The sequence below is a fragment of the Episyrphus balteatus genome, chromosome 1 (assembly GCF_945859705.1).
Source record: "Episyrphus balteatus chromosome 1, idEpiBalt1.1, whole genome shotgun sequence".
Taxonomy (NCBI): domain Eukaryota; kingdom Metazoa; phylum Arthropoda; class Insecta; order Diptera; family Syrphidae; genus Episyrphus; species Episyrphus balteatus.
Window position 1 is genome coordinate 53,629,444 of NC_079134.1, and position 19,196 is coordinate 53,648,639.

The following is a 19,196-nucleotide window of genomic DNA, read 5'->3' on the forward strand; positions in this document are numbered from 1 at the left end:
TATATTTATAAAGAAGAATTGCCATCATTTCATATTTGCATTTGAAGATACCATTCAAGTTGTTCCGTGAAAACATATAAAAATCTAAATTCGAAAGAAAAAAAAGACATTTACATTTACCCACATTGACCCTAAACCGTTGGGTGCGAAAACTTAACATGATAAAAAAAATAATTGTCAAAAATAATCTTTGTGTTTTAGCATTACAAAAACAAAATTTCCATTTCTCTTTAAAAATAAATAAAAACCTCTTACATTTGAAAGCATTCTTGAAGAAGTACGACCGACCGTTGCGCTCGTCGTGCATTTTATACGAGGGCAGTTTGAAAAGTTCTCGGCCTGACAAATAGAACGCAATAAATTTAAACATTTTTTTTTAATCCCTTTTTACAAATTCTCTTCCTACAGACGTCGTAGTTCTGGAGGTAAAATTTGTGGACAAATTGATAACCTTTGGATTGTTAAAGGTACCAATAAATACCTACCAATTTAATTTAAAACTTTCAAAAATGCTTAACATACGAGGAAACAAAAGTAATTCCGTCTTGTATTTTATTTTAATTTATGTAATTTTGCATAATGGAAACATTTTTATGATGGTTTATCACGCTGTATTGCTACGAAAAGAGCCCCAAGTGAAATGATTGCTCTCAAAGGGAGGATACCAGTTTCTATAGTGGGAAGAATATTATTCAAAATAATTCGAATAGTGTTCCTGTATGCAGTGGCAGATACAATGTAAAATGGCTATAAAAGTGTTTTGGGATGTTTTCATTGAAATGCTTAGGTATGTGTTTTTTTCATTTAATTATAAAAATTAAGATTCTCTTGGGATTAAATAGATGTTAAAGGATAAATATGTAGAAACATAAACGTACTTTAACTGCAGAGATATTACTAAGTACTAACGGATTCTACAAATTGGAGTTACTTTCATAAGTAAATAATTTGATTCAATCATTTTTAAGATGATTTTAAATTTTCAACTATTGTATGGGTCAGGGATGGCGAACCTTTTTAGACCCTCGTGCCATTTAAAAAAAAATATTTATTTGAGGTGTCTTTGGCGTGCCATACAGTTTTGATCTAGTTTTTTGTGTGACCACTAGAAGCAAAAATAATTAATTTTAAACTACGCAGCGTTTTATTTGTAAGCACACCTACTAATTTAAATTTGAAAATATCAGATTTATTCGGGTAGTTCGTTTTAATAAAAAAAAAACCAAAATTTCAGATTAAAGGTATAACTAAATGGCCACTTTTTTGGGAGATTTACAAAATTATTATTTCTTTATAGCGATGTTTGTTTTTGAAAAAAAAAAACTACAAAAATTGTTTTTTTCCTCGTTTCGACTAATTTTTGAGTCGATATCGGACATGTTTGAAATTCGTTCAGTTACATTTCAATTTCTTTAATTTCCTACCAGTAAAATATAGACATGTTAAGTTTATCAAAGGATGTCGTATCAGGGTCCATAGTAGACCAACATTTCCGATAATTCTTTAATTTGTGAAAACCTAATTACCTACCGATAAAAATACTGTTAATTTTACTTCGTCTGGTTTTTCATGTAAATTCAATCCCTCCTTCAGAACGTGAGTATCTTCTTCTGAGAAGAAGAGATTTTTACAGTTTTACAAAATCTCAAGAAAAAATTTACTGGAGAAATCGTTTAATGTCGCTCAAATGGCAATTGGATTATTTAATTGGTGGCGTGCCGGAAATATTTTATGGCGTACCACCAATGGCACGCGTGCCATTGGTTATCCATCCCTCGTATAGGTCATCAATTGATTAGGTACTTTCCCAACGCATATAATACCCTCAGTGCCTGTTACAAAAAAGCAAGATCTAGTGACTGACATTGAGTTCTTGTACTTTGGCTGTACTTTAGCATAAGACAAAAATTACGTGTAACTATTTTCTGGTAAGTTCAAAGAGCTCAGATAAAATACACTTCTCCATGAGAATGATATAGATACGCGGAGGCATTGTCAGTTTTCGCAACAGGAAGTGGGTAGATATACTTTAAGATGTATAGAAAAAAAAAAACGTAAATAATTTCATGTGCTTAGTAGGTACATATTTATTAATTTTTTTTTGTTAGTTTTAAACTTCATTATCACTGTATGAAACCAGGATTCGTTTAGGTTTAAAATTGAATTTCCGGAAACATTTCCTATTTTGAAGAAACAATATCTAAGGGCGCATCAGGTAAAGGAAGCTCTTCATCTGCACCTTCTGAAGGGACTTCTACAGCTGGAGTTTCAGAAGTGGTTTCTACAACAGCAACTTCTGAAGTGACTTCCACAGCTGGAACTTCAGAAGTGACTTCTACAGCTGAAGCTTCCGAAGTGACTTCTACAACAGGAGCTTCTGAACTGACTTCTGCAACGGGAGCCTCTGTAGTAACTTCTGCAACTGGAGCTTTTGTAACGTCTTCTGAAGTTGGTTCTGGAATGGAACAAGGAATTGGGGGAATTTGTTCTCCGAATTGCCCTGGTCCTGGCCTTCCAAAGGATGGTCTAGGTCCTCCCATTTGTGGACCAGGTCCTCCCATTTGTGGACCAGGTCCGCCCATTTGTGGACCAGGTCCTCCCATTTGTGGTCCAGGACCTCCCATTTGTGGTCCAGGTCCTCCCATTTGTGGTCTAGGTCCTCCCATTTGGCCGCCTGGTTGTCCTCCCATACCTCCGGATGGCCTTCCATATTGTGGTCCTTCTTCATATCGGGGTGGACTGCGAGCAGTTGTAAGGTTCACAATAGTGAAAACGGCAAGAGACAGTACAATAAACTTCATGATGTTTTTGTTCTTAGAATCACTTGGTTAAATGATTTAAAATACAAAAATTTCGGTTTTTATATGTTTTTAAGAAGCAGCAGGTAAATAAAACAATTTTTGGCATGTTTAACCAGCAGTTGTTTGTATATATTCTTTTATTTATCTAACTGGTTTCTAAATATACATATTTGAGGTATGACGGCAGTTGATATTTATGAATATCGAAAAATGAGTTTTGCGCACTGAGATAAATAAACACCAATATTTGGGACTACGGATTGAGTCATTTTAAATCAACCGCTTTGAAAAACAAAACACGTATTGTTGTTACTTTTTCTTCTATAGTTTCTAAATAAAAAAATATTTGTACAGCTCGCTGGATTACTTTTAAACTTTAATTTCAAATCACTACGTGAAACTCATAGTTAATGGTTAGTAATGTTGGGATCATTTATTTTAAGCTGTAAAATAGAAAATAAAAATTTAGGAAGCTGGAAAAACAAGCATCAAAAACTTACATTTTTAAAACTTTTTGTAGGATAAGGATAAATTATAAACTTACAATACTAAGGGCCAATTTTTCAATAGTCAGTTAAATAGTCAGTTAGTACTTATTCCTAAGGATAGAGAAAAAATCAATTTTTCAACAGGCAGATATAGCTTATTCCTAAGAATAAAACTATCTGCTTCTTTCAGAGACGAATAAAAATTATTCTAAGGAATAATCTCAACAAAAATATTGTGTCAGTTGTCAAAGCTGTTTTGAAAGAATTTTGAAAAAAATACAGTGGAAAACAAGAAAACAAAAACAATCATGAATAAAAATGACGTTTAATTTTAAATATTTTTGAATTTTATAATTTTTTTTGTTATTCTGTAGAATAAATTATTCTTGATTGAAAAATTCGATGTTTTTATCTGATTGTTTATGAGCTTAATAACTTTATTGGTCGAACAGTTAACTGACTGTTTATTAGAAGATTGAAAAATTGGCTCTAACCTGAATAAAATTGGTACAATAATAAATAAAACATTATATTCACAATATTATATTTTTTTTTTCTAAAACCTGTTTACGGGTTGTGGTCATAATACATAAGGGGTAAAAATTCTATTTACAAAATTCCTACTTTAAAGATTCTTCTTTTGACAATTTTTTTTTTTGAAATTCTGCTCTTCAGAATTAAGTTCCAAGCTTTTTAATTGCTTGCAAAATGTTTTAAAATCATCCTCTCATTTATTTATTTAAGTTTCTTGTATTATTTCTTGATACCTATGTTTTTTTTTCTTAGGGCCAATTTTTCAATAGTCAGTTAAACAGTCAGTTAGTACTTATTCCCCAGATTGAGAAAAAATCAATTTCTCAACAGTCAGATATAGCTTATTCCTTTAATAAAACATTTAATAGAGGAATAAAGCTATCTGCTTTTCTCAGGGACAAATAAAATTTATTCTTAGGAATAATCTGAACAAAAATATTGTGCCAGTGTCAAAGCTGTTTTGAAGAAAATATTGATAAAATTAATTTCTTTGATATTATAAATTATAAAGATGCTATTTTTTCACAAATTTGAGGACCAAAACGTTTAAAAAATACAAGGAACACAAGAAAACAAAAAAAAAAAATTATGAATAAAAATGACGTTTAGTTTTGAATATTTTTGAATTTGACATTTTTTTTGTTATTCTGTAGAATAGAGTTTTCTTGATTGAAAAATTCAATTTTGTTATCTGATTGTTTATGAGCCTAATAACTTTATTCGTCGAACAGTTAATTGACTGTTTATTAGAAGATTGAAAAATCGGCTCTTAGTCGATTAAAATAAAGGTTTTCCTTTCCTTAAAAGTAGTTTTTTCATTCATGTAAATGTTACAATAGGTCTGTTCCAGACTCAGTATGAGACTTCCGAATCTAATCATATTTAGTTATTTCAAAAATTGTGCTATTTTTGTAGAAGAAAGCGCTCATGAGAGAGTAATTTCCTCATCCTGCAAATTTAGTTCTAAAAATTTCTTTTGGTAGAAAAATGAGTTCTATCAAACAAAAATTGCCGAATGTCAGATACAAAAAATTGGCTTATTCTTTGATGAAATATTAAGGTTCGTACCTTAAAAATAAGTCAATTTTGGCAAAAACGGCAACGCCATATTTTCGTTCTCCGATTTTTTTTTGAGAAAAACTAAAAAGGAAGTTTTGTTAGAATCAATAAGAGTATTATGCACACCAAATTTAATCAAAATCTTTAGAGCCGTTTTCGAATTGCAATAGGGTAAAGTCGAGGGATGTGGCACCCATTTTCGTTTTTCGTTATTACTTGAGAAATAAAGAAGATATCTATTTCAAACAAAAGCTATAAAACTATTACAAAATAGGTACATAAGTGTAATTCAAAGGTAATTTCTTGTTATTTTTTGCAAAAATAAAAAACATTAAAAAAACATGATTGAAAAAATGGAGGGTGATATGGCACTTCATCGAGGGTGATATAGCACCCTATTTCTTTTTGTGACACTTGTTGCATGTGTTGTTGAAAGACGTACACGAATCATGAGACCAAAAGTGACATTATGATTACTGCCTTATTTCCGCACTTTTCAGCCAATCTGAAAGCTATTTGGCAAACTTTTAGGTTCTGGTCATTTAAGACGCCTTTTTAATGAAGTGAAGTGTGAAGGGAATCGCAAAATGCTTAAGTCCTGCTTTTTTTGACATTCAGCAGCTCCAACGGCTGCTGTGATCTGGGTTTTAGTCCACTTGGCCTGGTTTGCTGAAGTTTTTTGTAAATACAATTGTCAGTTGAAAAATAAATAGGTTCAAAAGTAGATGCGGGGGAAATGGTACCGGTACCATATATTCCGATGTTTTTGGGTGCCATATCCCCCATTTGACTACACTTCTGTTATTTTCAAATGACACGAATAATCACGTTTGCTTAGTTATGGCAATGAGCAAACACAAGAATATAACCGTTACCGTTCTTTTTGTGTTAAAATTAATCCTCGGCGTCAAATACCTTTGGAACCACACGTACAACAATTTTACACAAAAAAACTTTTCGCTCAAATTGAACTCACTTTTTTGTTTGTCCATTTTTTGAATTTTAGTGGCAATGGTTACTGCGGATCCAAATGCATCCACTGAAAGCTTACGTCAGACTGAATTCTTTTTTGCTCTTTTTGCTTTGAAAAGAAGTCACTAAGTGGGAGATATTGAAAGGGTGCCATATCACCCGACTTTACCCTACCTCGAAAACGTTATATGGGAGATATGCGTTAAAAAGGAGATATTAAAAAAAACCGGTCTGGGGAATTACGTAAAAATCATCTGTACCAAGTTTCAAGCTAATCCATCCATCCGTTTAGGCACTAGTTCGATGTACAGATGGACGCACAGACGCACAGACCGACGCGACGGACGGCATGACGAAAACCAATTATATGTACCATGATTACAAAAATGTGGGTCCCAGACGTTTTATTCGCGGCATTCACCGTACCAGACGTCATTGAAACAAATTTGCTAAGCTCTCTTTTGAAAATGCATTTCAGGATTTCAATGACGTCTGGTAATATGTGTTTTAAAAATAATGGCGCAAAATTTTAAACGATTTAGTAAAATGCTAAAACCATTTTAGTAATTTACTAAGCTAAAAATCCATCTGCTTTTGACTTAGTTAATTACTAAAAAGGCTTTAGAATTTTACTAAATCGTTTAAAATTTTGCGCTAATTTACGAGGCTGAAGAAATATTTTTAAATTTTTGGTTTTTATTTGAATTCAATCGAAAACCGTAAATATTTGGCATAGGCGTAACTTGCCAAACATTCTGAGAGGCCTTCAGTTGGTCTTTCAGCATATTGGGACGCCCTCCATACGTACATATTTTCTACATTTATCTTTCCTAACCGTTATATTGCTCGTAGAAAAAAAGTCGTACATACAATTTTTTTTATAGCTTCCTCCGTTTCAATTTAATACAAATATGAAAAACCAAAATTTTCGACATTTAACATTTATATATAGACTCATGCGATTTTGGCGAAAGCGTTGTCAGATTCAGAAGGAGATTTAGATAGCTTCTCATGAGTCATGAATAAAAATTAATCTATTTATATAGTATGCAAGAGAATTTTTAATGAATAATATTAACTCATAGACTTAAAGAATGTTGTTTTTACATACCATTTGAAAATGCGGGTCTTCTAGTTGAAAGTGCAGGTCCTTACTATTTTGAATTTTTGGACCATTATCGTTTCTATCCAACACTGTAACATTAATTCGTTTAATCAGTTCCATTGGTTCTCCATTAGGTGATTTTTCAGCGATACACTTAACATCTGCAAACACTCCATTAGTTGAAACATTTAGGGATTCGTGGTCAATTGGCTTTTTTGTATACAATATCCCTTCTTTCACCGTTAAAAATTCAGATGCCATTAACTTGTAGGATACATCAATTTCCGAACACAAATAGTTGAATCCATTGGGTCGCAAACTACCAATACGAACTGGACGAAAGCTGACATCAGGTCTATCCTCCTTCACAGTGTAATGTGCTCCACTCCAGTAGCACAGATTTTCCAATTGTCCACAAAAGTCGGTCGAGTTCGTTGGCACAATTTCGACAGACATATGTGGCATTTTAAATGATGGCTTGGTTTGCGTTGTCATTGCGGATACAATATAACGCGAGTTGTGCTTTGTGTTTTGAAACGTTTCAGTTAGGAGTACTTCGCCAGTACATTTGTTTATTTGTAAACACTCATCTCCCTCGTCACTCTTCTCCAAGCTGTAAGTATAGTTTGTGGCGGAATCGGCAGGGCTATTGTTCGCTAACGAAACCACTTGAAATTTTCCAAATGGAATTTTTGTGAATATGCTGAGAGCCTTCTCATTGGTAGGTATTGTCAGACGAACTGATGATAGGGGAAAGAATACATCATATCCTGGAAATAAAAATAAAACAGGAAAATTGAACAAATGAAGAGATTGTAAACGCCAAATGGACATGGTTTTTCCATTTACATATTAACCCAATAGAAAGCAAAGTAACGCAGCAAAATTGGGTGAAGGAGAACTTAAATTCAAATAATACAAATGCAATCCAAACGAATATCAATACCAATATTTGGGATGGATTGTTTTTTTCCTGATATTTACTCGAAAATTAAGTGCAATTCTACATTTTTTAATAATAACCTTTCTTCCTGTTCCTTATATTATCATATTATCAAAATAACATATATATTCCTTAACCATTACGATTTTATCAACATTAATTTCAAAAAAACACTTAAAAAAAAAACTAAAAACCCTTTGCTTAATTCTAAACAAAAGTTCAAGTTTAAATTTGTTGTTCTTTTGGCGAGCCATTAATGCCGCCGCTGCCAAGGATTGAAAGTAGATTTTATCCTTTTCGTTGATTTTTTTCTTTTTCAGTCTATATCTAGGATGCTATGTCATGGAAGGATGTGTAGATGATGAGTCATGTGCAATTTCCCTTTGTGAATGCAGACTGCAAAGAGCGGAACGAAATACGTTTTTGTGCAAAGTTTTCGGTGCCTTAAAAGACAGAATATTCGTGTCCACCGCACCATAGGGCAGCGGCAGACACAAATATTCAATACGATAATTTTTCATTCAAAGTCACAGTTGAGTTTTGCGGGAAAAGAAAAGATCAGGATGTTTACAGTGGCGTGATAAATTGTCATGGCTGATATAATTTTGAATTTATGTAAGTACATTAAAATGAAGATAGTTGTGTATTTTTTCTGGACCAGAACCATTTTAAACAATTCTGAAATTATGGAAAATTGATTATGGATCTTTAGAATTGCATTTGAGAATACAAGTTATAAATATCTTTCGAAATGTTTTTCAGGATATTACATAAAACTTATATCGCATGTCATAAAAAAATTCATTTTCTTTCTAAGGATTTCGCTCTAACGAAAAAGCGAAATCACCAAGTTTGAAGAATATCCCTTCAACAAATTGCCTCTATCACATACTATACTGCCCATAATCTCGAAAAGGCCCTAACTACATTTTTCTTACTTGTGAGTTATAGAGAAAAGCACTAAATCTAATATCGCATTTGCATATAAAAATGAAAAAAATCAAAAGGACATTTTGAATTTTCTGACTTACTTGAAGACCTAGGCTAAAAAAATAATTGAGAATAAATCAGAGACAATGCCTTAACTCGAAAATTTTTTAGTTAGGGCCTTTACGAGATTATGGGCAGTATAGTATTGTTGAAACAAGTTTTGCCAAACATAGTTTAAACTTACATAATATTTTTTAGACCAGAACTAACGGTTCTCCTAAATTTTCTTGAAATTTTTTTCTTTTAAATTTTTTTCAAATTAACATTTTTGAGTGACAAAATTCATCAAACAATTAAATTATAAATTTTGATTTGATTATCATATCATAGTGGCATTTTTTAATTCTAGGTTGAAAATAAAAATATTACTTTGACAATTTAAATATCAATATTTACTAAATTTTACGTTTCAGTTTATTATAATGATATTTCTTTTTTATTAAGTTTATCTTTCTTTTTTCTTTAAAATGATATTTCTTTTTTTTCTTCGAAAAATTAAAAAGCGTCTTTAAATTAGTAAAATTTAAGAGTTTTTAATTTAATATTTAAAGTTTGGAATGAGAAACAGATGAAAAATTGATATGATAAATTGAAAATTTTAAAAATTTGATATTATTTTAACCCTCTGTAGGCACACCTCTTTTTTGTGACGTGATAGGCACACGGGTGCGAATTTGGTTTATACTTTTTCATGTCGCTAGATTTTTTTTCGGTCACAATATTTTATAGAGAGTCAAGTATGAAATTGATTTAGAATATTCCGAGGAATTCGAATACCTATTGTATTCACAATTCCGAAAAAAATATTTTCACCCTTATAAAGAGACTTTTTTGTGACCACTTGTTAGAAAAATCGTAATTTTTTTATTTTTGTCCTGCCAAATTCGCACCCGTGTGCCGACAGAGGGTTAAATTCTTATAATAAAAATATTGTTTTGATATTTTTATTATCATAAAACACATTTTTCCAGCATTTTTTTTTGATATTTAAAAAGTGTTAATTTGATATTTAGAAAATGATATTGGTTTTTTTTCAGTGTATCGTTAACAGTTTTGATATAGGATTAATGTCTAGTTTTGTAAAGGTTTTTTTCTTTGTTGGAAGCAATAATTCATGTTTTTGAAACTGTTTTTAACCATTTCGAACCCAAGCTATGAAAACCAATATTAAAAAATGTTTTTCCAGTATTATCGTGTCAAAAACATCACAACTAAGAAATATGAGTAGCAAAAAAGTCGGACAACTGAGGAAATAACTTTTTATGGAACAATAACGTATGCTATTTCTTCTAAGCCAAAAAACAAAACACTTTCTGGATTAACATTTTTTAAATCTTTTTTTCAAGATTATGACCATATAAAAAAAGTTTTTTTCAAAAAAAAAAAAAAAAAATGTGAATTTCAGTCCCTTTCTCGATAAAAAAAAAATAAAAGTATGATATTAGACTAACTTTTTGTACTAATCCAATAACTATTCATTATTATCTTTCAATTAAGCCATCGAAACCTAAAAAAATATTTAATGGAATATTTTTTACGAATTTTTAAATATATGTTGCATTAGAGTAACGCTGGTACCGAAAGGGTTTACATCCTTTTATTTTGCTTTTTGGCTTTCACTAAAATGACTATTCATTTTAATACAGATTTGTTTTGTTTTGTCATAGTTGCCCTTACACTATTCTAGTATACAGTCAAATAAAAGTCAAAATAAAACGTAACATTTTGCATTCTTTTCAAAAACACAAAATATTAAATCGAAATTATGAGGAACAATAAATTAACGCATTAAATTGGCTGCAATATTTTGTAAAATATTGAAAAACCGTTTAACTGTGCTATATTTTTATATTCACTTGGAAACAATGAGTAAGCTCAAATAAGAGCTGATAAACTGTAAGATTTTTTGGATTTTTTTTAAATTAAACTGATATTATTGTAGTGCTTTGACATTGCCTTCAAGAGAAGTAAAATAAATCTTGAGGATCTATGAATATACCTTATCTATAGGCTTCACAACTCATTTAATCATCAAGTGTCACACTAATTTTATTTACCACTGTAAATTATATTCCACGAAAAATAATTTCTACGGAAGTAAAATGACCAACTTACTCACTTCCCTTTTCTTTTTGTGAAGTTGATAGAACATTAAAATCATTGAAAGTGAAAGAGATAAACTGCAGATGCAGTAGCATTTGTACAGTAGTTTTTTGCTTTATATCCGAGACAAAAGAAAGAAAAAGCAGATATAAATAACTTCAGCATACAACTGGGTATGCTTGCCATCTTCAAAACCTTGCTGCTGCAACTACAACTATAAACCATTGTTCAATGAAACTGGAAACTTTAAATACAAAACATTCATAAAACATTCATTTGAACTTAGCGAGGCGACTTCTCTGTAAAACTTTCGTGACCAGGAATAAATGTTCATAAATTAAATAAGGAAAGAGCGAGAAAAAGAAAAAAAAATATCAGGTGATTGGTCGATTCTTAGTTCTCTGTGCGAATAATGATAATTTGATTATATTTCGTACTATGCTTAAGGATGTTTAGTTTCAATCTTTTTATTTTTTTGTATGTGTTGGCTCTTGCTCAACTAAAAAAGTGTTGTAAGAACTTTAAACCGCCCAAACCTGGTAATAACGCTTACATTTGGTATACATTTACTCATGTTAATGATTAATGCTATATTAATGATTAAATAAATTTTGTTTTTTATTTGAAATGTAGAATCTTATTTGCAAAATCCTACAGATTTTTTTAAATTGAATTCGAAAAGTCCGTTTTTGAAAAAAATAAGCTTTTTCGTATGGTCTGGCTGAGAATTATAGGGTTGTATGTGGCAGGTACATCGTCAATTGCCCTCTTAAAACATAATTTTAAATTTTTGTCTGGGAAATCTATCAAAACACATATGTAACTACAAAGTTTGATCTGAATAGCTTGCTATGTTTGAGTTCTTGAGTGGTTTGGGGTCGCAAAAAAAAATTTCCCTGGTGGTCTTAGACTCATTTAGCGTATCAAAAAACTACAGGTCTTCAATAACCTGGCAAAAGTGGCGGAAGTGCCCATTAAAGTGGTCGATTCTTAGGGCCCTCTTTCTCATCGAGCTTAAGAGGGGGTAAGACGATCACATACGGCTCAATATTTATAAATTGGTAGATAACTTTCGCATTTGTAAAGATAATTGAATGAAATAATTTTTTTTATTTAGTTAATAAACAAGGCTTAAAATATTCGACCTTATAATTTCTAATTTTGACCAATTGTAATGTAGAGAGTATACAAAGCGGTAATTTTTGTCGTTTTTTTAGTACGACCTATTTGTTCAAGTTCAAGTTAACTTTATTGAGGCAAATAAAATCAGTATAATTCAATTACAAAATTTAAGTTTTCTTTTTGGTCGACTTAAAGATATGTCTGACTATATAAATAATTAGTAAAATATTGGAAACATTATCAAAATTCATAGTTATTCATAACTTATATAAATATTTTAAATTTTTGGTCGCTTGCTCCCGGCGACCTATTTGTTTTAATCCAGTCAAATAAGGGTTTAACCTCGGAATGAATGTTAGTAGAATTTTTTTTTGCTCAATATCTTCCTTTTGCCGTTCTATAACATATCTCAAAAGTCTAGAAAAATCTCATGTCCGCTTGTCGCGATTTCAAGGACAAATCGCGAAATGGAGATTTTCAAAATTAGCAAAAATAGGCTATGGTATTATATACACATATGATACATGATTTCAAGGTATTTTTTAATGCTGATTCCAAAAAATCTAAAATCAAGACAATCTGACGTCTCTGGAAAAAGTTATACCTGTTTTTCATCTGTCAACTCATATTATTATAACAGTTGCAAACTTACTGCCGAAAAACCCTTAAAAGTTATGGTAGATGAACCAAATTTTGCATGAAGATTTTAGAATCCATCATTATTAAAAATCAAAACAATCCATTACAAAAAATATATATACCTACGAAATAATGGTATTTTTTGATGGAGGGGCAAATTTTAGGATATGCACTAAAGAAGATTCTTGTTCATCTTAGAAATAAGTGTTAATAGGCTAATTTTTTCATTTTAATCTTTGTTTGGATATTCTTTAACTACCCTCAAAAATCTAAAAAAATCTCATGTCCGCAAGTCCTAATTTTCTTGGTTTGAAAATAAGGTGCAGATTTTAAAAAATTAATAAGAAAAGTTTAAATTTTTATATGTATACCAACATAAGTGACATGATTTAAAGGTATTTTTTAACACTTATTCCAACAAAACTCACAAACAAGTCAACCCGACCATCCATGAAAAGTAATGCACCTTATTCATGTTGATCTGACACAAATATCTGAAGTGTACTTTTTCAATTTTTTTTTAAATCTGCACCTTGTTTTCAAACCAAGAAAATTAGGACATTAGGACATGAGATTTTTTAGATTTTTGAGGGTAGTTAAAGAACATCCAAACAAAGATTAAAATGAAAAAATTAGCCTATTAGCACTTATTCCTAAGATGAACAAGAATCTTCTTTAGTGCATATCCTAAAATTTGCCCCTCCATCAAAAAATACCATTATTTCGTAGGTATATATATTTTTTGTAATGGATTGTTTTGATTTTTAATAATGATGGATTCTAAAATCTTCATGCTAAATTTGGTTCATCTACCATAACTTTTAAGGGTTTTTCGGCAGTAAGTTTGCAACTGTTATAATAATATGAGTTTACAGATGAAAAACAGGTATAACTTTTTCCAGAGACGTCAGATTGTCTTGATTTTAGATTTTTTGGAATCAGCATTAAAAAATACCTTGAAATCATGTATCATATGTGTATATAATACCATAGCCTATTTTTGCTAATTTTGAAAATCTCCATTTCGCGATTTGTCCTTGAAATCGCGACAAGCGGACATGAGATTTTTCTAGACTTTTGAGATATGTTATAGAACGGCAAAAGGAAGATATTGAGCAAAAAAAATTTCTACTAACATTCATTCCGAGATTTACCCCTTTTTTCTCCTTATTTTACTGTATTATTTTGTGTTTGTTTCTTACTCAGACTAAAAATTTTATTTTTTTTTTTTTTCAATTCTATTTAGGATTGAGATTGAAGCAAACTACGGAGTAAAGCTATTTTGAAAAACTAAACATTTTTTTTTTATAGAAAAAAATTTATCGAAACTGATGCTATTTTTCTAAACCTTGCTATCTTTCAACATCTGTAACTTCTGCATTTATAAATGTAGGTAATTCATCAAAATAAAAAGTATTTAAAAGCTCAACTCAAATACGCTCCTATGTTGTGCAATTGTATAGTTATAGAGTTTAAACATGAAAGAAGTTTGAAATTAATAAAGATGAAGAGGTTTTTTAGGCCAAATCTTGGCAGTTTGGCGACGCAGCCTTTTTTAACACGATTTCATTTGGTTTACTCTTTTTTTTCTGTGATGGATGAAATTGGTAACAAACGAAAGGTTGAACTGTCTACTGTTATATTGCAAACGTTATCGAAGTCAAAATTTGGTAGTTGCACAATTGGCTTGCATGCTCATGCTCAGCTGCAGTGATTGTTAATAAAATTAAGAAAAAATCATAGCAGTTCTTCAAAAATTCAATTTAATGTTCTACTTAATTCAAATTTTATTTTGGGGCCACTTTAAATTTGCAGGAATGGGTGCAACAATAATTTTTATATCTACAACAGAAATATTCTATTTTCCGTCCACAACCACAACGGATATGAATATTAAAAATAATGTTATCATTTATCAAACACAATAAGACTTTTGTTTGTTTATCATTATTTGTTCAACAAAGCCCTTCTAATTAGCCATTCAATTAGAACTTGATTCCCCAGTTGTGACTCGGGGATATATTTAAACGTACCTATCTATAATTTCTTGCTTACCAAAACGGCAAAACCCATCATAATAATATCCAAGGACACAGACAATTGAATGCAAAAGTAAACGGACGGTTGGTTAAGTATTTACGCATTTATTTCTAGACGTGTAGGTTTTCCCTACAGACACAATATCTCATTAAATATTAAATCATCTTATTATCTCGTCATCAACCGTATTCATAGAAGACACTTTCCAACGTAACGCAATTATCTGCTCGTGCAATTCACTTCTTTTGTTGCAATATAAAATGGGGATATCCAAGGATATGATGAATTCACCCAATATAAATGTACCTAGAAGCTGTAAAAATATAACAATAGTCTACGAAATGTTCGATGTCGTCATAAAGCTCTGCGTAGTTTTGTGGTAAAGTCTTTCTCATCGGTTTTCCGTGTATCATCCTCAAAGAAACGTCATCCAAATGAGATTTTCCCATTCAGTCAGACTGTATCATTTTGCTATGAAAATAAGTTCTTTCATGACTCGTGTGTTAGGTATATAAAAAATATTATTTTCATTTTTATCGTTCTAAAATTAATTCAGATTCTGTTTTTGGCACGTAAAACCTAAGTTCTAGGTGAAATTTAAATGGATTTTATAATTTAATTGTGAAGCATCTTCCCCCTTGGTTTCTGTCATGTCTGTCTTTTTTTTGTTGTAGTTCACTATGACTCATATATTGTGATTTACAAAATGCAAATTATACAAGACAACAGAAAAGAAGGAAAATTGATTGAAAAAATAACCGCTGTAAGATGTACAGAAATCTACATCTATAGAGTCGTTTTCAATAACAAAACAATGGTTTTTTTTCTTAAAATATTGATTTTACGGCTAATCATGTCAGTAAAATAGTTAGATTAAAATCTCTTTTAACATTCAGCCCTAAATTCTCTAAACCAGCTTTTAGTTATTTCTTACGTAATTTACTTCACCAATAGTATCATTTCAATTATTATACCTACCGTTCCATTAGCTTCTAACACTCAAGTAGAGAAAATATGGTCAAACCAATTCGTATCTATCACGCTTCAATTAATGTTTAATAAGTAGTTGACAAAAAACAATTTCCGAAATACGCCACCAAGTACATGTATTTTTATAGGAAGGTAAATAGATACTTAACTTTTATGGAAGAAAGAATTCACCTAACTAAGAACTAGAACTTATTTACTTTAAGGGTTAACTTTAATTGAAATAGCGAAACGCCAAATGGTAGGTATGTATACTGCGTTTTGTAAACGAAATTTACAAGGAAAGTTTTGTTTTTTTTTCGAAAATGGAGTGTGTTGCTTTCTTTATTCAATTAAAATAATCAGCAAACAATTTTGGTGTTTTTTTTTTTTTTTTTAATGTACGTACATAGGTACATAATAACTGTGCTCTGTTCAAAATTTTCTTTACTTACCCAATTGTATGGCCCTGTAGACAAAAATCAAAACAATGCATAAAATTTAGATTAAGTTTTTTTAATCAGTTAAAGGTCAGAGTACGCTTTAAAAAGTTGGAATAGTTTCAATATGTGGTCAGGGATGGAAATTTTCTTAAAAACCATTTAAATATTTCCATATACTAAAATGTTACTCATACGCCACAGTGACCACTTTAGATATAGCTATTAAAATTGATAATAATTTCCATTAAAAGTCCAATATTATTAAAGCCAGCTTCTATCTGCAGAATGGTTATATATCTGTCAAACCTTTTTTTATCATATTGCAAATTGACCATGTAGTTCTGTAAATACAATGGACCATATTCATATAATAGTATTTTAAAACCGAGTCGAACTAAAGTTCTAAAGTTATTACACAGGTTAGAAGCAGTTTTTTTTCTATAGAAAATTGGTATAGAGATGGGTTTAAATTGTCTATGAATAAGATAAACTCCAGGGGTCGAATTACGGCATACGTTCGTTAACGAATGGTTGTGTCCCTATCGTTTTCTAATAAATAATTAAATAGAGAGAAATATTCAAAACGTTAACGTATGATCGTAATCGTGTGCCGTAATTCAACCCCAGTTTTTCTTAGAAGCTACAAAATCATAGCTTATGAAAAAACTATGAATGTGGCCCAATGTTTTGAGAAACTTAAACTTGATTTCGTAAGTAAATTTCGAGTACAGAGTACAGACTCATCTTAGGGTGTGCTGAATTTAATGGTGTTAACCATTTGAAAAACCTGACTGGCGCAGCATGTCCCTCGATAGTTTCTCTAACGTTTAAAGGCATTACTGTTAATGCGAGCATCTTTTATTCACGTTCACAGTGAAAAAAAAAAAAATAATAACCGAGGAGGACTTACAAAGCTTCTTGAAAAGGAAAGAAAGCCCACAGGGGATATTTCTCGTGTGTTTGGGCACATTTGCTTTAGCTTTTTCTGAGAGAATTTCATCTAATCCTATAGCTCTCTAAAATTTGACAGATTTTACATTTTTTTCCAGGAAGTATACCGACCCAAACAAACCTATAAACTTAATTTTTAAATTTTATTGAAAAATGTTTTTCGTACTAAATATTTTTGGATCTTGCGATTTTTATTGAAAGAATTATATCTAGTTCTCATTTTTCAATTAAAAAAAATACAATCAGTATGAGTCGCACCCAGCACATTTTGTCAACTGTGTGGTGCGTGTGCAATGGTCATATTGTATTGTCTTTATTAAGTTTTTCATGTTGTTTGTCTGTCGCAACAAATTAATTGACTTTGCTAAATTTGTAACAGTCAAAACAAGAAAGATAAGAAGAATGTTAGGATATCAGCTACAGATAGAATTCAATCTATGTATCTACGTCACTTGTATGTAAACTTAATTTCAACTTACAGAAAAAGAAAAGAACGTATCCTAGCCAACAGAAGTCCTTCATGTAAATTTATCCCAGCAGGAACATTTTTAGGTTTACTATAAGATAATAAGATTGAGATATAAAATTGTATACACATTGTTATGACGAGAAATCTAAAAGGCTAGACAACCACTGAGACTGAGGTTGTGTTTATTTGTATTTATTTGTTTACTTTTGTTCATAAAATAAAATAAAAAAAAAAGTTGAACTTTTGCCAAAAGTGAGCGTGCCGTGATCGAAGACGAAGAATAGCGTGTATCGTAAAAAAAATCATATACAGTAGCGAGCAAAAAAAATGCAAACAAAAAAAAGTTTAAAGAGTTTTGAACAAGAACTAAGTTACCAAATTTGGCATATTGAAACTGTTTTATTTTCATTAAACAGAGTCAATTTGTGGAATATTTTACTCCAAAACCATTATTTGGTCAAAAGTCTACCTAAATATGCGTTTTTAGACGAGCAAAAAAATGCAAATGTTTTTATTTTTTGCATTTTTTTTGCTCGCTACTGTATGTGATTAATGTTCTGTGAATTTGCATGTTGAAGATTATGCTCTGTCTGGTTTGTTGTCGTCTGGTTTGATCTGTATTAACAAAGAAAAAGCAGAAGCACGCAGCCAAAAGACCTTGTTGCTCTAGATACATTCAACGGCTAAACGAACCGAATGGTAATTCAAAGTCATATTGTGGCTATTTAATATTAGAAGGTAGACGTTTATAATTTTCAGATATTAAAAGAAGGTACCTGTACTATTGGCACTTTTGCAGTCTTCTTTCATAGTGTCCTCTCTCTTGCTTCTATCGTGGCTATAATAAAGTCCTCATTAATGGCACATTGCAAACGCGATTAATTACCAGCGGAAGTAAGACCATGTGTCATGATACTTTAATATCGATGTAAGCAGGCACTACCCACATACAGGTACACACCTTAATGACAGACTTCTTATTGTAATGACTTAAATAATGTTATATGTACAAAATGTGTGCAGCAAGTAATGATTTTGTTTAAAAGAAGTTGATGTCATATTTGAGTATATTTGTTTAAGGGTGGAATTTATTTCATATCAATCTCTTAAAGTTATTTCATATACATTTTTTTTTAAATCCGTATTAAGTTTCTATGTCAAATGCATTCATGGTTATTTATGAATTATTGTAGGTATACTTGAAAATATTTTTTATTTTATTCTTATGAACAATTTTAAGCGATCTCTAGATGGTAAAATAGTTTTAAGGTCCCGAGTTGGACCAATATTGGCACGAAAATATTTGTTTTGAAATTTTTCTCAGCAATTGCGCGCTGTTTAAAAGGTAAAATGAAATAAGGATTACGAGTATAAAAATAATAAACACAGCGATTGCGTTTAAAAATTTTGAATTTTTAATTGTCAGATGCGCATGAGTGTCTTTTTCTATTTTATGTAGCATAAGCGCGCTGCAGGAATGATAACATAAGACATTGATTTAACATAGAAGGTTTTTTTACGATAAAGCACAACCAAGTTGTTCATGTGTATACATACAGCTTAATATAAAA

At 30.8% G+C, this 19,196-nt stretch overlaps 1 protein-coding gene across 1 annotated transcript in view; it reads right to left on the bottom strand.

Moving 5' to 3' along the window:
• The window catches only part of LOC129920890 (uncharacterized), a 40,049-nt gene that overhangs the window by 11,601 nt on the left and 9,252 nt on the right, over positions 1-19,196 (bottom strand). Inside the window, exon 2 of the mRNA XM_056002386.1 lies at positions 6,966-7,729. Coding sequence (XP_055858361.1) covers positions 6,966-7,729 — 764 coding nt within the window. The remainder of the gene's footprint in view (positions 1-6,965; positions 7,730-19,196) is intronic.